This window comes from Podarcis liolepis (genome assembly GCF_965112155.1).
Source record: "Podarcis liolepis genome assembly, chromosome: 2".
NCBI lineage: Eukaryota > Metazoa > Chordata > Lepidosauria > Squamata > Lacertidae > Podarcis > Podarcis liolepis.
In genome coordinates, this window is record NC_139555.1 from 74258647 (window position 1) to 74281129 (window position 22483).

Below are 22483 nucleotides of genomic sequence, written 5' to 3' on the forward strand. Positions count from 1 at the left end.
CAAAGCCATTGGCACCAGGCACCTGATGTATTTCACTTTTGGCCTTTCTGCTTACTACTGCTAATGGGAGACCTTTCCTCCCACTAGGGCACAGCTGAAGCTCCACTGAAAAAAAAATCTCCAGTCCTACCAGCAGCTGTTCTCCTCCATTCTCTTTTAATGATCTGAAATATTTTATATTCTGTAATTTTCTTAATTTGTGGTTGGTGGACTGTAAATAAACTATATTTGTATTTGTCTCGTTGTATCCACCCACCAACATCTTAGAGTTAGGATTGTGCTGTATGCTGGATCTAGGCTATTTAAGCTTTGACCATAAGTCAGTAATTGCATTGTTACAATGTTAAATGAGAAAGAAATACTTTCCATAATAAAATGGATCCCACAACATAATGGAATCAAGTTATACCCAGATCTAATGAAAGACAAAACAAATAGACCTTTACAAAAAACAAAACAAAACCCTGGTTATCTTACCATCGCATAAACCATAAAGAACACTAGGATTCTTTAAAAAACAAAACTTCAAAATAGAATAAATGTGAAGTGTTTGGTTTCAGCTTCTGCACTAATTAAAATAAATTCAGAAAATGGCTGCAGGAGTCTTTTTGTTTAATTGTCTGGTTGTTCCTTTTTTCCTGGGTGATCTCCTCTCACAATTTCTATTCAGCTGTCAGGTTAAATGCAAGCACAAGCAATTATAATGAGCCTGGGTATCCAAGCTATATAAAGATACTTATGTAAATGAGGGTGTTAATTAAGGGCTGCCCTCAGCATTCTGGCAAGAGGCTACTGCAGTCTTTTGTTGTGCAAAATCTGGCCCCCAAAGCTATTCTTTATGTGCCCAACCTAACCTCTCACAGCAAGATCTTTCCTGATTGGCTGCGACTACCACACATGGATGGCCGCAACATAGTGGGATGGCACCAGCGAATAAGGTTTGGTGATCAGTGACTGAGCAGATGCTGTCTCTTAATTATGAAGGTGAAATGGCAATAAAAACCAAGACACGAGCAAAATCTACATACCTTAGAGGGGGTCAGCCTACTCTGTTTTGTGCTGGCTCAGCAAGTTAGCACTTTCATGAAGTAACTGCCACAATATACTTTTTCCTCTAAAGGGCCTTCTTAAAAAGTGGCTTTCTTTTCTAAGTTGTAGCCATAATAGTTCTCCTCCATTTAACAGAAAGAGAGCTGGCACAAGGCCTTCACAGTTTGAAAAACAACAACAAACAGAACACTCTTGAAATGTCATGTCATGGTTAGGAGAAGAAAAATGAGCACTTCCTGGTCTTTGGCATATTGCTTGTTAAAAGGATGTAGAAGCACTGCCCTGTTGCAGGGGTACAGCACCAGAACAGCCACTACTGAAACTAGATAAATACAGAAATAAATAATAATAATTGGCCTGGACATAGAAGGAGCAACTGTGCCTCTCTTCTCTAGTGATGCTTCAGTTGCAGGACTCCACGCCACCCTGCTTTAACAACAATGAACTAAGACGGGTAAGGAGATAATATTTTCCCAGCAGAGATATTTGGGCTTGAAATCTGGGAAGATGTCATTTACGCAAAGGAACTATTACTTAGGGAGGGGGTGGGTTTTCCCATGACAAATTTACAACAATTATGAATTAATTTATAACAATTATGCTTAAAAACAACAACTAATACTCAGGCCCTTATTTTTCAATTTTTAAACCAATGTTTCCCAAACTTCTAACCACTGAGGCTCCACTTATTTTCTGTATTAAAGTGGGAGAAATACTTTGCCTTAGATATGAAAATATGTAGTTTTAGCATATTAAAATATTAACTACACACAGGAAGCTGCTTTACTAAGCCAGGCAGTTGGCCATTGAACTACATAATGTTTAGAAGATATCTGAAGGCAGTCCTGTATCAGGAATTTTTTAATGTTTGATATTTTACTATGTTTTATTTATATATGTTGTAAGTCACCCAGAGTGGCTGAGGAAACCCAGCCAGATGGGCAGGGTATAAATAAGAAAATGATGATGATGATGATGATGATCATCTAGCTGAATATTGTCTACATTGACTGGAAGGGGCGCTCCATGGTTTCAGAGGAGTCTTTCCTAGCCCCACTTGCAGGGACTGAACCTGAGACATTTTGCACACCACAGCTAAGCATTTCCACCTGAGTTGCTATTCTGCATGTGCCTCCAGTAGGAAACAACCATGGGCCACCACCTGAGGGTGGGTGACCCAGCTGCATCTCTGCATCAGGAGTGATCAGTTGATCCAGTTACACTTAGAGGTACACAGTATGGCAGCTACTGTTATACAGTAATCAGTTCCGTCTAATGCACACATTGCTGCAGTATTCAACATCAAAATCTATAGTGTGTGTGTGTAGGTAAGATAGATATAGATAGATAGATAGATAGATAGATAGATAGATAGATAGATACCATGGTGTCAGACATGATGTACAGGCGTCCTGAAGCTACAGCCCTGCATGAGGTGTGAATTACTGCTTTTTGTCTCTGTGGGAAGTCAGCTCTGTAGCCTAATGACAACACTGCCAATATCACCACAATTTGCTATTTCAGTACTGATCTAATCATATGTGAAAGAAATAGGGCAATCACACTTATGAATTTCTGCATATCCACTCCAGGCAGAATATGTGTGTTACAGAACCTGATTATCTTAAGGTCAATTTGGGGACCAACATATTCAGTCTTCTCAGTCTCATCTTTATGTATTGCATCGGAACAACAATGTAAGCTAAAAGATATTTTGGTCCAAAGGACTGTGTTGGTTACTTGCCTATACAAAGAAAGAAAAGCAAAATAACAACAACTCTCAGGTTCTGATGTGTTCTTGACTTCTAATGCAGACTAAGAAGAATTTGAATCTGGACCAGGGAGGTAAAAGAATTACCATCCATTCTTAAATGCTGCACTGGGCCACCCTAAGGTGCTGCTGCACCCTGCAAATAAATTAATTGAGGAATGAAAGGCTCCTAAAACACCAGGTATTAGGTGATACACAACTGGGAAGGGACTGAAGCTCAGTTGCAGATGGAAGCTCACAAGTTCAGTCCCTGACATCTCCAGTTAAAAAAGGTTCAGGGTTATCTGAAAGACCCTTCTCTGCCTGAGACCCTGGATAGCCACTGTCATTGCATTGTAGTAGACATCACTGTGCTAGATGAACAAATAGTCTGACCTGGAATAGGGCAGCTTTCTGTTATTCGCTGCTCTAGAAAGCCCTCTTCCAATCAGCTCTGTGTGATTCGATCAATCACTCCAGAAATAGAGATGCAACTAGGTCTTCTCAGTACATACACATTCAATGTAAAAGGCACATGAATAATCATCCATTTGATGATCTTCAAGAGCTCTGCAAGCATTTGATGTGGAAATATTCTCTTTGTGAAATTCATAATGTTTGAAGCAGCCCTTAAAACAGTAGAGGACATCTACATAATCGTTTATTATTTGGGGTTAAGGTGAGTCAGCTGTGGGACTAGGTCTCTGAACAATGGAGTACAGGGAAGTAAGGAGGGGTTACATTTGCTCTGCTCTGTGACTGAAGTAGACTCACCCCCACAACCCTCTCTTTATGGCCAACCCAGCAAGTGCATGTTTAGCAAACAGACACACATCTGGTTTGGCCCTCACCTAGTGATTTCATAGAGCTTAAAGACTAAAATTTTACTTAATTTGTATTTTATCTCTGGTTCTGCCATTTGTCAAGTCCCTGTAACTTTTTAAAGCAATCTGGAAAACCGGTTTTTTAAATAATCTCTTTTATGAGTTGATTTGACATCTCATTTATATATCTATGTCCACAGTATGGGACAAAAACACAAATGAGGCAACTAAAATATAGGGCCACAGCTGGCAGAATCACAGTCTTCTATCATATAATGAGGAATTGGGGCTTATAGTTAGAAAATAGTTCAACAGAACTGATTTGAAACCTCTCAGTGTAGGAGATGTACAATTGATAATGGTTCCTGCTGAATTTGGGAATGTACAGATAAGAAATTACTTATTTTGAATAAGCTGAACATTTGATAAGAGACTTCAGGATGTTGACAGATGGTGTGATTTTTTTTCTTTCATAGACTATGCTTTGGTGGTTTTTCTGGAAAGATTTATTGATTTGCACTGCAAGCTTTGGAAAATGGGCTGCTGTCTAGGTGAAAAGGAACATCTAATATTTGCTTTTGTCTAACAGTAGTAGTTATAGTAATACAAATGTCAAAAAACAATCAAATTCAATTAACAAAAAACTTCATGGTTCAATATGTTGCATTAAGGGATGTGCATTCAAGCTCCAAAATGCTGGGAAATGGCAGCTTTTAAGGACACATTACCATATTTTCCCGTGTATAAGACACCCCCTATTTTGGAGGACTAATTAAATTAAAGAGGGAGATTGCGCACAGTTGTTGAGCATTTTTGGGGGGGGGGGATGCCTAAGAACTCTCACCCACCTGGACAACAATTCCTATCATACGCGACGCAGAAGCAACCTATTGTTTTACCGCTCGCAGACAGCACATGCCAATCATACGCCCAATTGCCACAGCAGTGGCCAACTGACAGCAGCCATTGCCACAGCCACCAATCACCCACACTAACGCCGGTGACAATATACTGCTCGCGGCAGCAAACAATCCCCCCTCCCCTCTCTGCACTACGATGTCTAAGATGAGCCCAATTTTTAAACGTTATTTTCACATAATAAAAGTTCATCTTATACACAGAAAAGTATGGTATTTAGGCAATATGGATATGGCATGGTAAGCTATGCTGTGTTTAATTCAAGCTTCACCACTGCTTGGGGTACATACGCTGAGCAGGACAGAGCTGAAGTCCACTGACAGTCGTGAGGGACGGGGAGTGAGCAATTCACCTGTGCATTATGGATTCAACTGAATCTCAACCGCTGGGCAGCTGGTACAGTCATCGGCACTTCGCTGGAGTTCTGTGCAATCACCAAAATCTATCCACCAATTAAAATAAACTCCTGCTCGGTATGCTGATCAAAGGAATGCCCATCTGTCAGATGCACAGGAGGAAGTACTCATACTAAGTCTTGACTATTGTGAAATTGGCACAGTCTTTTCCAGAGTACAGGAAAAGAAAACCTGGCTTGAAAATAATTTACCAAACACCTATTTATTTAACTCTTGAGAATCTGCTCACGAAAGCAGCTATGTAGAATGAGGTTTTAAAAAAGAAAAACAAAACAGAGTGAGTAAGCCCAAGGGTTGTATCTAAAGCAGTGATATGTCATGGTCTCATTAGAAGAATAATTTCCACTTGTGCAATGTGACTCCCCGCTCCTTCCTCCCATGCACCCCTTAAATCTGTTCTAGGGGTTTCCCCAGAGACCCTAGAGCAGATCTGGGGAGGTTGTGGGGCATGCATGGGGGAAGTCCTTGATGTAGGGTTGCCACCACAGCTGTTAATCAAGATCTGCTGATCTTTTTGTTTTGTTTTGTTTTGATGGAGCCAGTGCCAGTTAAGATGTGGCAACCCTGCTGCAATCATGATTTTTGAATCCTTGTGAAATCTGCTCCTTCATCAAAGTCCTAAGCCAAAGTTCTCCTTACTCAATGAAAAAGTTGTTGGCTTCTTCATTGTGCTGAGCAATTCTCTTAATAGAAGGTATGGAAAATAAGAGTTCCTTTCTACTGGTCAACAAATATTAGTTCTTCTTCACATGTGTCATTCTATTGCTTATAAGAATTTCATTTAGTTGAGCTTCAAAACTGATAATGAATATATTGTTGTACACTGGCTTTTTATATAACTGGGTGGCTTCTAATTATAATATTTTATATGATTGGGCTGCATAATTTTATTTTACACCCAAATCATTTAGTTTTCCTCCATCGCCAAAGAAGAAGGTCAAAGAGTAATCTTTTCCTTACTTAAAGCAGGTTAGTAAATGCTTCCATATTTTATGAAATAAACTATTATCTTATTCAGGGAAAAAATTTTTAAAAAACATTTCACTGGACTTCCGGTTTGGATCGCCAGCAGTATGGGAGCGTGGAGAAGTTGCTGATTGACTTCTCCGAACTGCACGGGGCTTTTGAGGGGCAACGCAAAGGCACTGCGACCCCAAAATCTCCAGGGGGGCCCCCTGGAGGGAAATGCTACCAGCAGCGTCGAAAAGGTTCGAAGCTTTTTGGAATTTTCCCTATTTTTGGGAGGACTCCGGAGCAGTGGGACCGAGAGACGCATTTTGGTAAGCCCTGCGACCCCGCACAGCTATGTCTCGAGCTCCCGCTGAAAAGCGGCGACAAATCTCCGAAATCTTTTAGAACTGTTGCCTTTGGAGCTGTTAAATAACTGTTGGAGTGTAAAATCAGAAGAATAGACTCCAAGGCGTGACAGATGTGAATGGATTAATCTTAAGGAGCCTGACTGTATCTCGGAGTCAAGATGGCGCTGGAAGTTAATTGGAAGAGTGAGACAAAGTAGCTAACTTTCCCCGCTGTAGAACAAAGAGAGGGGAAGTCCCCGTTGGAGATTTCGCGGGGCAAAGTAACCAGCAAAAAAGTATATAAGTGAAATGAAACTTTAGAGACTTTGTATTGGAAAGCGGATTATTGGAGAGCTTTAACAGAAAGTTGAAAGCTGAGGAGAGAAACGAGAGGAACAAGCGGAGGGGCGTTAGAAGCGGAGAAGCGGAGAAGACGAACGGAGGGGGAAGAGAGAGCAAATCAGCCCAGAGAGTCGGCGAGGCGAATTTCTCACCTCCCCCCACCAGCCCCTGTGACGGGGCTTAAGAATCACCCCGACCCTCCGCACTTACCTTCCTGTGTTTTTCTTTTAGCTCTCCAGCTTTCTTTTAGTCTGTTGCCATATTATTTTGACAATAAAAGAGACACAGCGCGCAAGCCCGGTTGTGTGAGACGAGACAGCCTGCCTCTGAGGGCAGAGGTCCGGCTAGCAGACGTTTGGCTGGACCTGCCCGAAACTGCTTTTTTCTGAAAGACCCAGAGATTTTGAAAGACCTTTTTGCCCCGTTTTTTCTCCCGGACTGATCCTGCGTCGTGGAGCCGGCCTCTCTCCTGGCGCCTGCCCCTTCCCTTTTGGAACTGGAACCGGACTCTTCCCCTGTGAATTGGAACTTTTCCACCCCCCGAGAGGAATCCACTTAGACTCTGGCGAGCAACCCCAAAACTCTTTGGACCGCTGCCCCCGTGTTTGCCCGGTTGCCTCCCCCTCCGTCCTCCCTCCCCCCTCTTTTCCTACCTCCTCCGCCCCATCAGCACCACTGACCCCTTGATCTCTGACTGCACTTAAGGTAATACTAACAGGATCGGAACCTGCATTTACGCGGGAACGGACTAAGCTAAATAAGTGGCGGAGAACCAAAGAGAAGTCTTCGCACTATCTGTTCTAATCGGATTGTATTATCTTTTATTGTTCCTTTGTTGTCCTTTTCCCTCTTTCCCCACTTCTTTAGTATCAGGTAAATGCAAAGATTTATAAATTAGAGGGGAAAGTTTCCAATATTGTGCAAGGGGGCTAACTGTGTATTGAGCGTGAAAACAGACGGGATAGTGGCATACTGACTTAAAAGACAACGTAAATATTATTTAGATAGGGAGGAGAAATAAGACGGAGAACACAGGAAGAGTGTGTTGATTGAATCAGGGGGTAGGCCATAATCCCCCCGGTGATAACCAAAATATCTAAGATTGTGTGTTTTTTCGTTGGGAAAACTACAAAAACCTTTAAGTCAACTTATTGTAAGAGGTGGGGGGGTGTGGAGGGGAGGGAGACGGGCAGATGACGGGGAGGGACGGGAAGAAGTCTGTGGGAACACCAATGGATAGGAGAACCTCAAGGCAAGAGGAAATAAAAGATCTAGATGCACTATGGTTGAAAATAAAAGAGGAATTCAGACAAAATGAAACACGCATAGAAAAAAAGTTAGGAGAAATGCATGAATCTTTTGATAAAAAGATTGAAGTTGTCACAGGAGAACTTTCAAATAAGATAAAATATCTTACAGTTAGAACAAAATCTTTAGAAGAAATAAACAAAAAAGTGCAGAAAGATTTGAGAGACCAGAGAAAAGAAGCTGAAAAAGCCAAAGAAAACTTTGGAGAACTGAGTAAAACTCAAGATCAGGTCTTAGATAATTTAGCCTTGATGGAGATGAAACAAAAGCAGTTAAATTTAAAATTTAGAGGAATAGGGGAAGAAAGAGAGGAAGATATAAAGGGGAAAATGATCAAAGAACTCGCGACGTGGCTTGCATTGAAAGAAGAAGAGGTCGCGCAAACGATAGAAAATGCTTTTAGAATAAAAATAAGACCCAAACAAAACAGATTGAAAAAAGCTTCAGGGGACTGTTTAGTGATCTTCAAATCGATAGAAATGAGAAATATGATTCTGAGAGAAAGTTACCAGAGGAAACTGGTAATTGATGGAAAACCAATTATTATTTTCAAAGAAATTCCAATTAGGCTTCTCCGAAAAAGAGAGGGTTACAAACAAATAGTTGGTATCTTAAGGAAAAATGGTATACAACACAGATGGGAATTCCCAGAAGGGATCTCCTTTTTTTACAAAGCGAAAAGATTCAAGATAACTGAAAATCAGGAAGTCAGTAAATTCCTACGTAGATATGAAAAAGATCTCGGGGGGGTGGGAGAAAGACGTGGAGAGAAAGAAGGAGAGAGAGAGGAAAGAGGGAAGGCGAGCTCGAGGGGGGGACTAGAGAGGGAAGGAAGAGCAGAGGGTGGGGAGGAAGGGGAGGAGGGGGAAGAAGGGGAGGAAGGGGAGGAGGAAGAGATTGAAGAGCAAATAGAAGACGAACCCAACCGAACTTAAACCGGTAAAACCTAGACTGGGAAATTACTGACTTATTAGTAGATAAAAATGACAAGGAACCTCAAAATCGTATCTTGGAATGTAAATGGACTGAACGAAAAAGTCAAAAGGAATAAAATTGCGAATGTGTTGAAAAAGAAAAAAATGGATGTAATATGTATTCAAGAAACTCATGTAGCTAAAAAGCATAAACATGTCTTAACAAATAAGTATCTAGGTACGGAATTTATAAACTCTACGGAGGAGGAAAAAAAAGGAGTGGTAATATATGTGAAGGAAAAATGGGAACCAAAAATGATATATAAAGATGAGGAGGAGAGGATACTAGGGGTTCAGATTAACTTCCAGGGAGAAAAGATCAACGTAGTTAATATCTACGCCCCAAACACAAACAGACCTGAGTTTTTTAAAAAATTAGAACAAGTCCTAATAGATCTAGAGGACAACAAGACGATACTACTGGGAGACTTTAATGCGGTGCCGTCACCAGAAATTGACAGACAAACTGAAAACAGAAAACGAAATCAAGGAAAGTTACCGAAATCATTCCAAGATCTGGAAGAAAACCTAGACCTAATAGATATATGGAGATATAAACACCCAACAGAAAAACAGTTTACCTTTTTTTCGGAAGTGCATAAAAGTTGGGGCAGAATAGACCAAATCTGGACCTCGAGAGCACTTACCCTAAGAGCAATAAGTTGTGAAATTCACCCAAGAACTTTTTCAGACCATAACCTGATAACTTTGGAAATTAAAGGTGTAATACAGGGAAGTTACAGATGGAGGCTAAATGAATATCTATTAGAAAATGATGATGTTATTGAAAAGGCCAAAACTACCTTAAAAGAGTACTTTGATTTGAATCTGAACACAGGAACAAACATAGAAGTGGTATGGGACGCCAGTAAGGCGGTAGTAAGAGGTTTATTTATTCAGCAGAACAACTATAAGAGGAAGATAAGACAGCAGAAGAAGGAAGATATACTTAAGCAGTTAAGAGAATATGAGAAAAAATTAACAGACCACCCGAAAGACGAGCAAAGTATTCGAACAATAAAAATGCTACAAACACAATATTCGATGCTGACGAGTCAAGAAATTGAATGGAAAATCAAACTAATGAAGCAAAGATATTTTGAGTCAGCGAATAAAATAGGGAAATTTCTGGCCTGGCAACTGAGAAAAAGACAGAAGCAGAATATGATAAACAAAATAAAGGTAGAGGAAGATCTGATAGTTGACCCAAAAAGAATACAAAAGAAGTTTCTTGAGTTCTATGAGGAATTATACAAGAAAGGAGAAGAGGACACAACACAAATAGATAGATATTTGAAGAGACACAAAGGGAAGACTATCACAGAGGAAGAAAGATCTCAACTAAATAAGCCCATTAGCATAGAAGAGGTCCAAAACGCTATAAAAAAAATGAAAATAGGAAAGGCTTCAGGCCCGGATGGTCTTTCGGCAAAATATTATAAAGTTCTAGGAGATCAATTATCACCGGCGCTCTGCGATACCATGAACAACATTTTAAGAGGAGGAAAAATACCGGAGTCGTGGAGGGAAGCCTTCATAACATTAATTCCAAAGCCAGATACAGATAAAATGTGCATTAAAAACTACAGGCCAATATCTTTATTGAATAACGATTATAAAATATATGCCGATATCATGGCAAATAGATTTAAAAAATGCCTGTCACATTTAATACACAAAGACCAAGCAGGCTTCTTACCAAACAGATTTCTGAAGGACAATGTTAGACATATTATAAATTTAATCGAATATCTGGAAATTAACAATGATATACCAGCGGCTTTGATCTTTATAGACGCAGAAAAAGCGTTTGATAATGTCTCCTGGTCGTTTTTACTAAAGACTATGGAAGAAGCGGGGATAGAGGGAGAATTTCTGAAAGGAATACAGGCAATATACTCAAAGCAATCGGCCAAACTGGTGATAAACACCAATCTTACAAATACATTCCAAATTGAAAAAGGAACCAGGCAAGGCTGTCCCCTCTCCCCGCTTTTATTTATTATGGTCCTAGAAGTTCTGGCAAACAAAATAAGATCAACATCTGACATCCGAGGGATCAAAATAGGATCAAGGGAGTTTAAACTAAAGGCCTACACAGACGACTTGATGCTATCCTTAGAAGAACCACAAAGAAGTATCGAGAAGGCGCTGGAAATACTAGAAGAATATGGCAGACTAGCAGGATTTAAATTGAATAGATCAAAGACTAAGATATTAACAAAGAACTTGAGAAACGAGATAAAAGAAAAATTAGTGAGACAACATGGAATAGAAATAACTAAAAAAATAAAATATCTAGGCATTTGGCTCACACCTAAAAATATAAATCTAATTGAAGATAATTATACAACGACCTGGAACAAAGTCAAAAAAGACCTGGATGTCTGGAGCAGAATAAACCTTTCGTGGCTTGGCAGGATGGAGGCAATAAAAATGAATATTCTTCCCAGGATGTTGTTCCTCTTTCAAAACATTCCGGTTATTAGAGGGACTAAAATATTCAAAGATTGGCAGAAAGTCCTCTCAAGGTTTATATGGCAGGGAAGACGGCCAAGGATTAGATACAAACTACTTACAGATCGAAAGGAGAGAGGAGGACTGGCGGTTCCTAACTTAAGATTGTACTACGAAGCTGCCTGCTTATGCTGGGCAAAAGATTGGATAACCTTGGAAAACAAGGACTTATTGGAACTCGAGGGGGTAGAAAACAGGTCTGGCTGGCACGCCTACCTCTGGTCAAGCAAAGGAAAAGTTCATAAGAGTTTTTTGAGCCATATTATCAGAGGTCCGATATATGAAGTCTGGGAAAGAAACAAAAAACTGTTAGAACCCAGAACACCCTGGTGGCTATCTCCAACAGATATCCTATCATTTAAAAAAACAAACTTGGAGGAACAAAGCTTAACATATGAAGATCTACTGACAAGCTCCTATGAAGGTTGGAAACTAAGACCGTATGAGGAGTTGAAAGAAAAGTTGAAGGGTTGGCTACATTATCACCAAATTAATGCAAGATGGACGGAAGATAAGAAAGTAGGAATGAGTGAAAAGAAATCAAAATTCCAAATTGAAATAATTGAAAGTAAATCTAAATTACTATCCAAAATGTATAATATTTTACTAGAATGGGACACAAAAGATGTAGAAATTAAAGAAGTTACGATAAAGTGGGCAAGAGACTTGGGACACAACATAGAACATGAGAAATGGCTAAAATTATGGAATGAGGGAATAAAATTTACAGCAAGTGTTGCAATTAGAGAAAACCTAGAGAAAATGATATACAGATGGTATTTAACCCCAGAAAAATTAAATAGGATGTATAAGACCGGCAACAAGGCCTGCTGGAAATGCAAAACAAACGAAGGGAACTTCATACGTATGTGGTGGATGTGTGAGGGAATAAAAAAATTTTGGAATCAGATATACGATGAATTAAAAAAAATATTTAGATACACATTTCCCAAAAAACCAGAGGCCTTTTTACTGGGGATGGTGGGAAAAGAAATACCGGAAAAAGATAAAACCCTGTTCCAATACGCAACAGCCGCGACTAGAATGTTAATTGCTCAAAACTGGAAAAACTCAACTTTACCAACGGTGAAAGATTGGCAACTGAAACTTTATGGCTTTATAGAAATGGCAAAAATGACACAAAGAATTAGAAATCAAAAAAATACAAAGTTAAAAGAAGATTGGAATAAATTTATGGTATATATCGAAGGCAATCTTAGTAACTTACCAACTACAGTAGGTTTGACCTAAATCTTCCAATGTTACAAACTAAAAATCAATACCAGCTGTATGACGAAATCTTTAAAGGTAGAAATCCGAAATCAGGAGGGAGGGAAGTTGATGTTAGCAAACTGTCGGTGTGTGTTTTTTTTCTTTTTTTTCTTTCCCCCCCCTTTTTTCTCTTTTCTTCTTTTTTTAAATTTTCTTTCCTTTTTTAATGTCTTTTTAATATGTTATGTTTTCCTTTGGCTGTGTACTTTTGGATGTGTATGATGAAGAAAACTCAATAAAAAGCATTTATAAAAAAATAAAAATAAAAAACATTTCACTGACACTAATATTTGCTACTACTGCTGATTATCCATACATTGCAGAAACAAAAATATTCATCAAGATACACCACAAGTTCTTCAACGTCTCAAAAGCATATTTTCTGGATAAGTCTGCAACATTATTCAAGGCAAGGACTGTGTAATGGTACCATGCTATAATAGAAATGCTGAGACAATATAAATCACGTGTGCCATGATGACAATATCAATTCCTCAGTCAAAGCCACAATTACATATCCAAGACATTGAATAACCACTCATTTTTCTTACTCTCTGGATGAGCTTCTGATGCTGTAGCTTCAACTCTTTGATTCAACATTTCAGCCAAATGGGCTAGGAAAACCATTGCTTTTTAAAATAGGGTTCAAAATGACTCAATTGTTTTAACAAGCAAAGAAAAAATACTTTTAAAAAGCAATCCAAATAACAATAAAAGGCTGAAAGGAGAAACATCAGATTGGCTGACAGATAAATATTTGAGGGAGAATAATATTCTCTGTCTGCTTATGCATTCCTAGTGCCCCATTCATCAGGGGAATAAGCAAGAAGTGGTTGATTTTTTTAAAAAACCAAAACCTCTGTGCCTGAAGGGGTACAGTTAGGGTTACCCCAGAAAGCCCTAAAAACTGTTTGTGAATCTCCCCCCCCCCCAGCCAGGCCTCGGAGTACGCATTTTAAAAACTGCATTTTCCTCTAAGACAAAAAGCATGAGCTAAGCAGTCCTCTCTGTAACAAAAACGCTGTAACAACTCAGAGCTGAGAACAGTAAAGCTTTCGCTTCCCAGATCCAACCTAACCTTGTCCTGGTACATTGATTTGCAACATACTTCCGGGAACAGAGCCAGAGAACGAAAAGCAACATTTCTATGTAAGAATCTGTGAAGGGGGAGAGGAAAAAAGGGGTTTGAAAAAAGGATAAAACCTGCTTGTAAAATGTTTTCGGTGCGGCCTGTCTTTTGTGAACTGAATCACACAGGTGCCTTCTGCCCCCCCGGATGGCAGAATAAAACGCTCTTTCTCTGGATTAACCCCCTGGTGTTGTTTGGCTCCTTTTGTCTCTGCTCGGGTGCAACAATTATTCCGACCCATGGATTAATAAGGCTAAATATTTCTGGTGCATTGGCCGGGAAAAGCACGTTCCCCGAGATCGAGGGACAAAGAGGTCCAGGGCGTCACTGCAAGGCGAGCAGCTCGGGATACCGGGTCAGCAGTTCCAGTGCACATCCTGCCAACTTCGTGGGAGGAACTGGCCACCCGTTCCTGAGTGGACACGCGACAAAGTGACGGAGAGAAAGAGCAACGGCCGTGCAGAAAGAAGGTACCTCGAGAAAAAAGGTAAGCTCCACAGGGTATAGGTGGGAGCAAGCTCCACAAGGATAGGTGCGAGCAAAAAGAGAGCCTGATCAGCTCCGCCAGCAGGGTAGAAGAAGTGCCACTGGTTTTGGTGTCGCCCAGAAAAAGCAGCAAAGGGTGCTGCTAGGGCCCCGGTTGAAGTCTAAGCGCTGCCGGTTATGGTTGGTTGTTGGTTTTGTGCCCAGAAAAAGCAGTAAAGGGTACTGCTGGGCCCCGGTCGAAGTCTAAGCGCTGCCGGTTGTGGTTGGTTTTTGTGCCCAGAAGAAGCAGTAAAAGGTGCTCTTGGGCCCCGGTCGAAGTCTAAGCGCTGCCGGTTGTGGTTTTTGGGGGAAAAAGGGATTGGGGGAGGTGCATGGGTTTTTCTGAATGTGCGTGTGGGGACACTCCAGTGAATGTTTTGAGTGTGTGAGACGTTGACAGCAACGTCTGGCCTGTGACTGAGTGAAAATAATAATGTTAGGAGGGCTGAGTGTCCCAGTGTCCCCAGGATCCCAGAGTCATGGGAAATAAAAGAAGTAAAACAATCCTTGAGACACCACTACAGAGCTTTCTGGAAAACTGGAAAAGTGCCATGAAAGCAGAAGAGTGGGGATGTAAATTCAAAAAAAAAAGCAGACTCCAACATTTATGTGAAGTTGACTGGACTTTGTATTTACCAGAGTGGCCTACTGGAGGATCCTTTGATCCAAACCTGGTCAACATTTTATGGAGTAACATTTTCAAGGCCCACACAGATCAGATTCCCTATATTTCTATCTGGAAAGCCAATGTGGATCAAAATCCCTCATGGCTTCGGACAAATAGAATTGTGACTGCCCAAGTCAAACTGTGTTCAGTACAATTACAAGTTAAAAAACCAGCAGTCTTGCCAGACCCAGAAGAGGAAGGAGGAATAATTAGCCCCCCTCCACCCTATGCAGCAACTGCACCAGGGCTAAATGAAGTTCCCCCTACCCAACTCCCAAGAAAAGAGACTGAGGGAGAAAAGAAAGAGAAGAGGAAAGTGAGGAACAAGGTGGTATGGAGAATGAATAATTCAGAAGGTGAAGAGAAAGGTGATGATGATAGTGATGATGATGATGACTTCAGGAAAACTCTAGATAAAGAGATAAGATGGACTAGTAAGCAGTTTGACAGAGTGTTCCAGTATGTAGAACCGTTTAAAACAGAACTGGATGTGGCCCCCTGGGTTCTAGAAGCAGCCCAGTGCCAGGATGAGAATTGGAGAAAAAAGCAAAAGTTTTTGAGAACAGCGTGGGACAGGGCAACAAAACATGTAGAGACACTTAAATCTAAGGCTTTGTCCAAGCCCACTGTGGTGGCCCCTCTTAGGCAAGTGTATGATCCTTTGGAACAGCCAAATGATCGGGGTGTTCGACCCCCAAGGACCTTTACCATTCAGCATGTCCCTTTTACAAGCTCCGATATTTGCAATTGGAAAAATCAAAATCCTTCTTTTGAGGAAAATCCTGCAAAAAATAATTAGACTTTTTGAAGGTGTGTTCAAAACCTATATGCCTACTTATGATGATATAAGTCAGCTTTTGGACACAATTCTCACCACTGAGGAGGTCCGCAAGGTAAATGCCTGTGCCAGGGAACAGCTCAAGGCAGCAAATAATACTGACGCTGCAATTGAGGTCTCTTACCCAGAAAGCCAGACAGCCAGAAACAAGAAGCTCATGGGAGGGGCAGCAGAAGACGCCTAGGGAATAAACCACTGCGCCATCTGCGGGCAAGAGGGTCACTGGAAAATGGAATGCCCACAGGCCCCACCCCCGACACACCCCACCCCCACAGGCTGGGAACAATAAGATTTCTCAAAAATGATTTCTTCTCATCTCTGTTCTTGCTGAAAGACTGTTGCAGCTAGAAGCGAGTGAACTAACTTTCTAACATTCATTCATGAAAGTAACAGGACATCAGTTTTTTTTTTTCCTTGTGCCAGGTGCTTGGAATAGCTTATCTCTTGGCAGCTATCTCAGAAGGACACTGCTGCATTCAGCCAGCTACCCTGAACCTCACACTTTCTGGATTTACAGTTTCGCCACATAAACCAGAAGGCCAAGGGTTACCCACCCTCTGCCCCAAAGTACTAACTTGGAAAAGTGACTTTCTTAAAAAGCAAGTGAATGCTTTCTGTGAACTTTGTCAAGTTTTTCTTTTTAATGTGCAATTTTACTCTGAAAGGAGCTGCGGCATAGGAATTGATACTTTGAGGAATTTGAAACTTTGCCAGAAGCAAGGAGCGCATTGTTCTTTATACAGACACTGGCAAATCAACTGAAATTTGCAACATGGCTTACAGGCCACGAGAGCTCTGAAACTTATAGCACATGAATGAGACTTTTAAAAATCTCGGCTGGCAAACTTAACCCAAGGAACAGAACTGTTAACCCCTTGCGAAGTTTCCTGCCAAGCATCCCCTTTGAGTTGATATACCTTATGTGCAAATGTTATCTATCAGTTTGTTCTGTGCAATCGCTGCCGTCTTTGTTATCTCCTCTCTTAACAGGTGGACTTTTGCCAGGATACCTCTGCATCCCTATGAACCAGGTGAAGAGGACCCAGACGTCCAGACATCGCTCCAGCCTTGTTGGAAGGGACCCTAGATGCCCGACGCCCACCAGACGACCCGACGCCCACCAGACTACAGCCCTGCTAAACGTCACTCCTGGACGCTGGCGTCTTGCACGGCTCAAGAATCCAGCATGGATTGAAAGAGGACATTTTCACATTCAGACTCCAGGCAGTGGTAGAGATTGTTGCTAACACGACAGCCACGGCCCTTAGGCTAATTGCCACGCAATTGGATGAGACACGCAATGCGTTTCTCTCAGTCCGATTAGCGTTGGACTTTCTCCTGGCGCAACATGGCGGCTTTTGTGCAGCGTTAAATCTCACAGGTGGGGCCTGTTGCTTTAACATCTCTGATCATGGTGAGGCCATTCGCAATTTGGCAGCAGGACTTGAAACAGTGGCCCATATTCCTACCCAAACCTGGGAGGGATGGGACATGTCATGGCTTGACTGGTTGCCAAACCTAGGATGGGCAAAAGGCCTGTTTTTACTGCTGCTTGGCCCACTTTTCATTTTGCTAATTTTTTGCTTTTCTGTACCTTGCTTCCTGCAATGCTTGCATACAATGACACGCAATATGATTTCTCGCATGCTTCGGCCCCAGATTATAGCTCTGACCCGAGAATATCAGCCTGTGCCTTCCTGGGACGAGCCCTTTTAAGAAAAGGGCTGTCCAAAATTGAGAGGTATGGAATGAAGGGGTACAGTTAGGGTTACCCCAGAAAGCCCTAAAAACTGTTTGTGAATCTCCCCCCCCCCCAGCCAGGCCTCGGAGTACGCATTTTAAAAACTGCATTTTCCTCTAAGACAAAAAGCATGAGCTAAGCAGTCCTCTCTGTAACAAAAACGCTGTAACAACTCAGAGCTGAGAACAGTAAAGCTTTCGCTTCCCAGATCCAACCTAACCTTGTCCTGGTACATTGATTTGCAACATACTTCCGGGAACAGAGCCAGAGAACGAAAAGCAACATTTCTATGTAAGAATCTGTGAAGGGGGAGAGGAAAAAAGGGGTTTGAAAAAAGGATAAAACCTGCTTGTAAAATGTTTTCGGTGCGGCCTGTCTTTTGTGAACTGAATCACACAGGTGCCTTCTGCCCCCCCGGATGGCAGAATAAAACGCTCTTTCTCTGGATTAACCCCCTGGTGTTGTTTGGCTCCTTTTGTCTCTGCTCGGGTGCAACAATTATTCCGACCCATGGATTAATAAGGCTACATGCCTACAACTCCAAATCCTGGTTCTAAATAACATAAACTATTGTGCTAAAGCTCCTAAAGATGGTATTTCCCCAGAAGCTAGCCTTAAATATGCTTGAAAGAATATGTGAAAATGGCATCTAGCTTCCCTTTGAGAACCAAAGAGCACAAAGGTTTTCTCTAAATATAAGCCATGCATGGCTGAATGTAACAGGATTCAATCTCAGAACATGTTTTAATGTCAGGGTTTAGTCCAAGGATACAGAAAGTAGCCACAATGTGGCTTAAAGATATGCCGAGTGAGTTTCTGTCAGTCCTGTGTAACTTTTAACCAGTCCCAAAACATTTGGAATTTGAGAAAATAGCTTTTAGGTGGTACTGAACCCTGAAAACTCTTCTCTCAGATACTATGGACTATGAATTCATACACTATGGTAAAAGATAAAGCATAAATGTTCTGAAACAAAAGCAGGTCCCTGAAGAACCAATACCAATAATTGCATAGAAGATCCCCCTGTCAACATTACCTTTTCAATGAATCAAACTTGTCCATACAGATGTGCAGGGGATTAAGGCAGGGTCAATATAGGCAAAAATAACACTGAACTGTAAACATGAAAACCTGCTGTCAAAAAGTCCTTCCACTTTTCATTCCTAGAGCAAAAACTAAAACAAAAAAAATTGCCAGGAAAATTGTAGTTTATGCTCTAGGTATGAGAAACCTAATGAAGGAAGCATAAGAAACAAGCCAAATAAGAAAACAGAATCCCAACATATTATTAACAAACAAACAAAAATAGGATAAATATCACAGGAATGTTTTATCTTTCGTAGTATCTTTATATCTTATATCTCCAATTAATGCCATTTTAAAGAATTTATGATAGCATTATGATGATAATATGGTCTAAAAACAATATTAGTACAAGAACAGTGCAACTTTCTCCTGTCCCTTTGGGAGTGCTGAAAAAGGCACAAAAATACATGTACAGCACAAATCTATGCAAGTTTACTCAGAACTGCCCCACTGAGCTCAATGTAGCTCACTCCCAGGAAAGTGGGCATGATTGCAGCCTCATTAAGTAGTTATAGACGTCTGATTGAATCTCCTATTAAATCAGTGAATATAAAACCATATTTGATTCTAGAGAACCTCATCTAAGTCTTAAACCAATATAGTCTGTTCAAATTTTAAGTACTAACAGAAGACACTCTATATGAAGAAAAAGTTCATATTTAACTGTGTAATCTTTGCTCACAAAATGTTTTAAAGCTTCAAGTGAATTAAAAAAGTATTTCCCACATCCTAAATTATGCTACTACAGTGCTTTGACAACTTCTCTGTTATAAAAGACTGACGATTGTTGGTCCAGTTCCTCCAGCCACTGGAAGAGACTTCCCAAGTCACACCGCCCAACCATTTGATCTGACTTAGGATGCATTTCGCCTAATGAACTCTTTCAGGAACCATCCTTTCATGAAAATGAAACAATAACACAAAATCTTCAAGGAAAACGATGCCACAACTACCAGAGGAAGCTTAGTTCAATGTCCTATGGCGTGGAGTTTCTTCCCGCTGTAATACGTTAAAATACAGGATTCTGACATTTAATTTAAAGGGAGCTGGGACTGCTTCATTACAGTATTTCATAGAATTGTAGAGTTGGAAGGGACCACAAGGGTCATCTAGTCCAACCCCATGATGCAGGAATCTTTTGCCCAAAGATGGAAAACTGCATGGTGACATTAAAGTAAAACCCAGCCATTTCACTGGCTAAGATAGGCCAAATCAAAGGCACACTGTATCCTTGCTGAAATACACCTAGGTGCTTTATTACAATAGTGTAATGACTTCAGAAACTTCCCTAGGAGGATCTTTCAGAGGCCCAGGAATGCCCTTGCTGGCCAAGTCAGGTTATGTAACTACTGTACAGCATCTTCTGACCAACACATTAGGTTGTAATGGCTCAGCAAATGGATCAGGACCTGTCCTGCTTTCCAGCTCTGGCTGGGTAAATCAGAGAAACATACAAAAGAGGCCTGCTGCATCAGGCCAATGGCCCATCCATTGCAGCACCCTGTTCTGTCACAGAGGCCAGCCTAGATGCCCATTGGAAGCCCTCAAGCAATGTTCCCCCCCAGTGTAGCAATGTTTCCCCCCAGCTTGAATAGGCGCCAACTCCTATGGGCCAAGGGGTCTTCAGTCCACCCCAATAAAATATTTGAGGGGGCTGTCCCCCCTCATTACCATTCAAATGGTGTGTGTGCACCACGTTGTGATTGATTATGCATAGGGCTGCCATGCGTCCAGATCTTCAAAGGTGGAAATGACGTCTGGGGGGAACTTTGGGGTCAACAATTGGGCTCAACAGCTGCAGTCTTCCTAACTTTTAGGGTGTCTTGGTTTTTACTTTTTGAAATATGGCAACCCTAATTATGCAAGGGGACGTGGGTGGTGCTGTGGGTTAAACCACAGAGCCTAGGACTTGCTGATCAGAAGGTCTGCAGTTCGAATCCCCACGATGGGGTGAGCTGCTATTGCTCGGTCCCTGCTCCTGCCAACCTAGCAGTTCGAAAGCACGTCAAAGTGCAAGTAGATGAATAGGTACCGCTCCAGTGGGAAGGTAAATGGCATTTTCGTGTGCTCCTCTGGTTCGCCAGAAGCGGTATAGTCATGCTGGCCACATGACCTGGAAGCTGTACGCTGGCTCCCTCAGCCAATAAAGCGAGATGAGCGCCGCAACCCCAGAGTTGGTCACAACTGGACCTAATGGTCAGGGGTCCCTTTACCTTTAATTATGCAAGGTGGAGCTTACCTGCCCCCCCCCCAATATTTTATTCAAATTGGCACCCCTGCCAACTTGTGATTCCAAGCAAAGGCCTCCAGAAGCACAGAGGCTGGGGGAAAGCAGGTGCTTCAGCAATGAAGAGCATGAGAAGAGTCGGCCAACTTGGGCCCACCCTCCAACTCAGGTGCCGGTGGGACACTTGCAAGCAGGACCCAGAGCCAAAGCGCGCTCCCTTCTGTGCCTTCCCACCCCTGTTATCCCCGTCCGCCACCCATCCCATTTGGGACACACACACCCAGGCCTCCCCCGGCTGCCCATTTCCCCCAGTTCCACCCAGTAAGCGCGCAGGTGTACGCACCAACCTGCCCGGCCTCCCCCTCTTCCTGCGCCGGGAAACCGCTTTGGTCTCCAGGCCACAGACGCCGGGGACGGTTGCTAAGGGGACCGAACCATTCCGCACCGCTGCGGGGAGACACGCAGCTGCCTCTTTACCCCAAGCAAGCAGCCTTCTTTGATACTCCCTAGATTCCCCCCCCCCCTTCCTCGTCTGACTTCTTCTCGGCATCTCACTTCGCTGCATTCGTCTCTTCCTCCCGCTAGTCTCTCTCCGCGCGCCGCCCCCCTCAACCGAGAATTTGGTTGTGCCCGTAGTGAGCCAACACGCGTCGGCTGCTGAGAGAGGAGAGAGGGAAAAGTTTCCTTTAGTCGGCCGGAAGGTCGCTTGGCTGCCCCGTAGTCTCGAGCCAGTAGTGGGGCGATGAACAGTGAGGGACCATACGCTTCGTCCGGTTAGGGAGGTGGATGCTTGTGTATATAAAGAAGCATAAGCACAGCTAGATGGTGAAATGAGCAAAGTGCACTGAATTCGGGAAAAATCAGAGGAGTTATGTGTGTCCAAGATAACAGTGCGCAGAAGCCCAGGCAAAACCCAGCTGGAAGTGTTTTTGCTTGAAATAAGTGGATATGTTTCTAAGCAAGATGCCTTGTCTCCACAATGCTGCAAAGTTGTCTCCCATTTTTGTTACTGCTATTATTCTTATTATTAATTAAATTTGTAGATCTCAGGAGGGTTATAATGGATTTGGAGCATGTGAGAAGATGGATTAGCTCTGCTCTAGGACTTGCTGATCAGAAGGTCAGCGGTTTGAATCCTCACGACAGGGTGTTGCTTGGTCCCTGCTCCTGCCCACCTAGCAGTTCGAAAGCACGTCAAAGTGCAAGTAGATAAATAGGTACCGCTCCAGCGGGAAGGTAAACGATGTTTCCGTGTGCTGCTCTGGTTCGCCAGAAGCGGCTTAGTCATGCTGGCCACATGACCTGGAAGCTGTACGCCGGCTCCCTTGGCCAGTAAAGTGAGATGAGCGCTGCAATCCCAAAGTCGGTCACGACTGGACCTAATGGTCAGGGGTCCCTTTACCTTTACCTTTAGGGTTATTGAACAGTGAGCACCCGGGCTGACCTGACCCAACAATCCCCCCCCAACAAACCTCACTGCAGCCAACTAAAGATAGCCAACCATACCCCGCCCCCCCTCACTACCAAGAAATATGTGAGTATGTGTATGTATACATACCATATATGTGTGACTGGCATAAAACCCCACAAACATATTAAAT

General features: G+C 42.2%; 1 protein-coding gene across 1 annotated transcript in view; it reads right to left on the reverse strand.

The window, feature by feature from the left end:
• The window catches only part of DNAH1 (dynein axonemal heavy chain 1), a gene marked incomplete at its 5' end in the record, with an annotated part of 128528 nt that extends 107081 nt beyond the window's left edge, over positions 1 to 21447 (reverse strand). The window contains one exon of the mRNA XM_083488823.1: positions 21230 to 21447. Within this exon, the coding sequence (XP_083344949.1) occupies positions 21230 to 21447 (218 nt within the window). The remainder of the gene's footprint in view (positions 1 to 21229) is intronic.
• Between the last annotated feature and the right edge of the window lie 1036 nt (positions 21448 to 22483).